The sequence below is a fragment of the Alosa pseudoharengus genome, unplaced genomic scaffold, assembly GCF_046254945.1.
Source record: "Alosa pseudoharengus isolate Yale_2024_CS ecotype anadromous, Long Island Sound unplaced genomic scaffold, YU_APseudo_1.1 YU_APseudo_1.1_scf_19, whole genome shotgun sequence".
In the NCBI taxonomy this organism is placed as follows: Eukaryota; Metazoa; Chordata; class Actinopteri; order Clupeiformes; family Clupeidae; genus Alosa; species Alosa pseudoharengus.
Genome location: NW_027468657.1, coordinates 8,058,209 through 8,060,708, shown reverse-complemented (window position 1 = coordinate 8,060,708; position 2,500 = coordinate 8,058,209). Strand labels below are relative to the sequence as shown.

The window sequence follows — 2,500 nt, the reverse complement described above, 5'->3', positions numbered from 1 at the left end:
AGCACAGGACACACTGGACTGAGAGAGAGGGGACACACATGTGGTCATGGTGGTGGTGGTGGTGTTTGGGTGGTGTTTTGGTGTTGTTGATGTTGTTGCTTTTGGTGATTTTTTACCTGACTTATCTCGTCCATCCCATTGCTGGCAAACTCAAACACCAGCTCACCGGGCCCGACCGCCGTCGTCATGGCGATGATGCCGGTGGTTGCGGGCTAACGGGGGGAAAGGGGGGGGGGGGTGGGCGGTCCGACCCCTCAGGGAGGGGTGGGGCAGGGTGGGTGGGGCTTGGACTCAGGAAACGGGTCAGCAACAGGAGCAGCCGGAGCGCTGAGGGGTTCTAATCCGCGGCGCCGGTGCCAGTGAGCCAAGTCCGGATTGGTCCTGCTTCTTCTCCACCTTCCAAACGGTTTCCGGCGGGTCAACTGACCGCGATGCTCAAGCACTGTGGCTTTCCCTCACAGAGTATGATGTCGGCTGGACCAGGAACATCTGATGATGAGAGAGAGAGACGGAGAGAGAGAGAGAGAGAGAGAGAGAGAGAGAGAGAGAGGGAGAGAGAGTGAGTGAGAGAGAGAGAGGGAGAGAGAGAGAGAGGGAGAGAGAGTGAGTGAGAGAGAGAGAGGGAGAGAGAGGCAGAGAGAGAGAGAGAGAGGGAGAGAGGGAGAGAGGGCATAAGAGGTTTAACGGTCATATCCTGAACCAGTTTTTCACCACCACACCCTTGAACACACATGAATACATGACAACATCCAGTCCAGATATATTTATATATATATATATATATATACCACCCACAAGATCGACAAGAGACACAAAGAGAGAGAGAGAGAGAGAGAGAGAGAGAGAGAGAGAGAGAGAGAGAGAGAGAGAGATAGAGAGAGAAGGGAGCTTGGAACACAAGACACAAATAATCAGTATGATTTGAAAGAGCACAACAACTCCCTGGACTCCCTCAGGCCCGTGTCGTGTCTGTCGTGTCTGACGTGATGGCTGCTGGACAGTCCAGCTGCCTGGCTCCCGCTCCCTCTCCCCTAAGAGCCCTCTCTCTTGTCCCGTTCCAGTGGAGAGGGTTAGCTCAGCGCAGCGACTCCAGACAGCTCAGGCCCCAAAACCACCACCTACCCCCCCACACCTCCACCCTCTCCCTGCTCTGCTCTGCTCTGCTCTGCTCTGCTCTGCTCGATCGCCCGCCAGCCTGTCGCTCAGAGACGCGTGCCAGGCAGGGGCAGAGAGAGGTAGAGAGAGGAGCTCACTGGAAAAACGCATGACCTCCTCAAAACCACACATATTTACAACACCCCCCCCACACACACACACATACACACACACACACACACACACACACACACACACATACATACATACATACATACATACATACACACACACACACACACACAAACACTGCGCTCTTGTGTGCATGCTTTCTTTTGGTCTCGCTTGTCCCTCCACTCATGCTCTCTTACTCACTTTGACTCTCTCTACACCACACACACACACCCAAACACACACACAGAAGTACAAAAACACACACACACACACACAAACACACACACAGAAGTACAAAAACACACACACACACACACACACACACAGAAGTACAAAAACACACACACACACACACACACACACACACACACAGAAGTACAAAAACACACACACACACACACACACACACACACACACACACACCCAGAAGTACAAAAACACACACACACACACACACACACACACACACACACACACACACACACACACAGAAGTACAAAAACACAAAAACACACACACACACACACACACACACACACACAAACACACACACACACACAGAGAGACAGAAGTACAAAAACACTTTAAGTTAATAAATGACCTATTGATATTCACACAACACTTTTCAGAAATAGCTGCTGCTGCTGTTTTGACTGTTGTAGTCTGGTGCAGGACTTCTCTGTCTCCTCCTAATGATATTTCCACTGGCTCTGCTCTCCACGTTGTCATTAGAGGCCCGCACATGACAAGCACCTTTAAAGCCTTAATGCTCTTGCCTTCTGCCTGGCATGAGCCTGAGCCAGCTGGGTAGGTTGCGCTCTCAAAGCCCAGGGTCTACGAGGGCCTGTGCAATAAAGCTGGGTGGGGATTAAAAAGGACAACCCCCTCTCCTCTCCACACACACACACACACACACTCTACCCCCCTCTCCTCCCCACACACACACACACACACACTCTACCCCCCTCTCCTCCCACACACACAAACACAAACACACTCTACCCCACCCCCCCACCCCACACACACACACTCTACCCCCCACTCCCACACACAAACACAAACACACTCTACCCCACCCCCCCACCCCCCACACACACACACACACACAAGCACACTCTTTAACCCCCCCCACCCCCCCACACACACACAAGCACACTCTTTAACCCCCCCCCCACACACACACACACACCTGCCTACCTCTCCCCAGCCACTACACTCTGCCTCCCCAGGA

General features: G+C 52.6%; 1 protein-coding gene across 6 annotated transcripts in view; it reads right to left on the bottom strand.

Moving 5' to 3' along the window:
* Positions 1–2,500, bottom strand: part of elf1 (E74-like ETS transcription factor 1) — a 49,935-nt gene that overhangs the window by 14,468 nt on the left and 32,967 nt on the right. For all 6 annotated transcript variants that reach the window (XM_076291607.1, XM_076291611.1, XM_076291606.1 and 3 more), the window contains exon 2: positions 117–489. In XM_076291607.1, coding sequence (XP_076147722.1) covers positions 117–188 — 72 coding nt within the window. In that variant the 5' untranslated portion in view covers positions 189–489. The remainder of the gene's footprint in view (positions 1–116; positions 490–2,500) is intronic.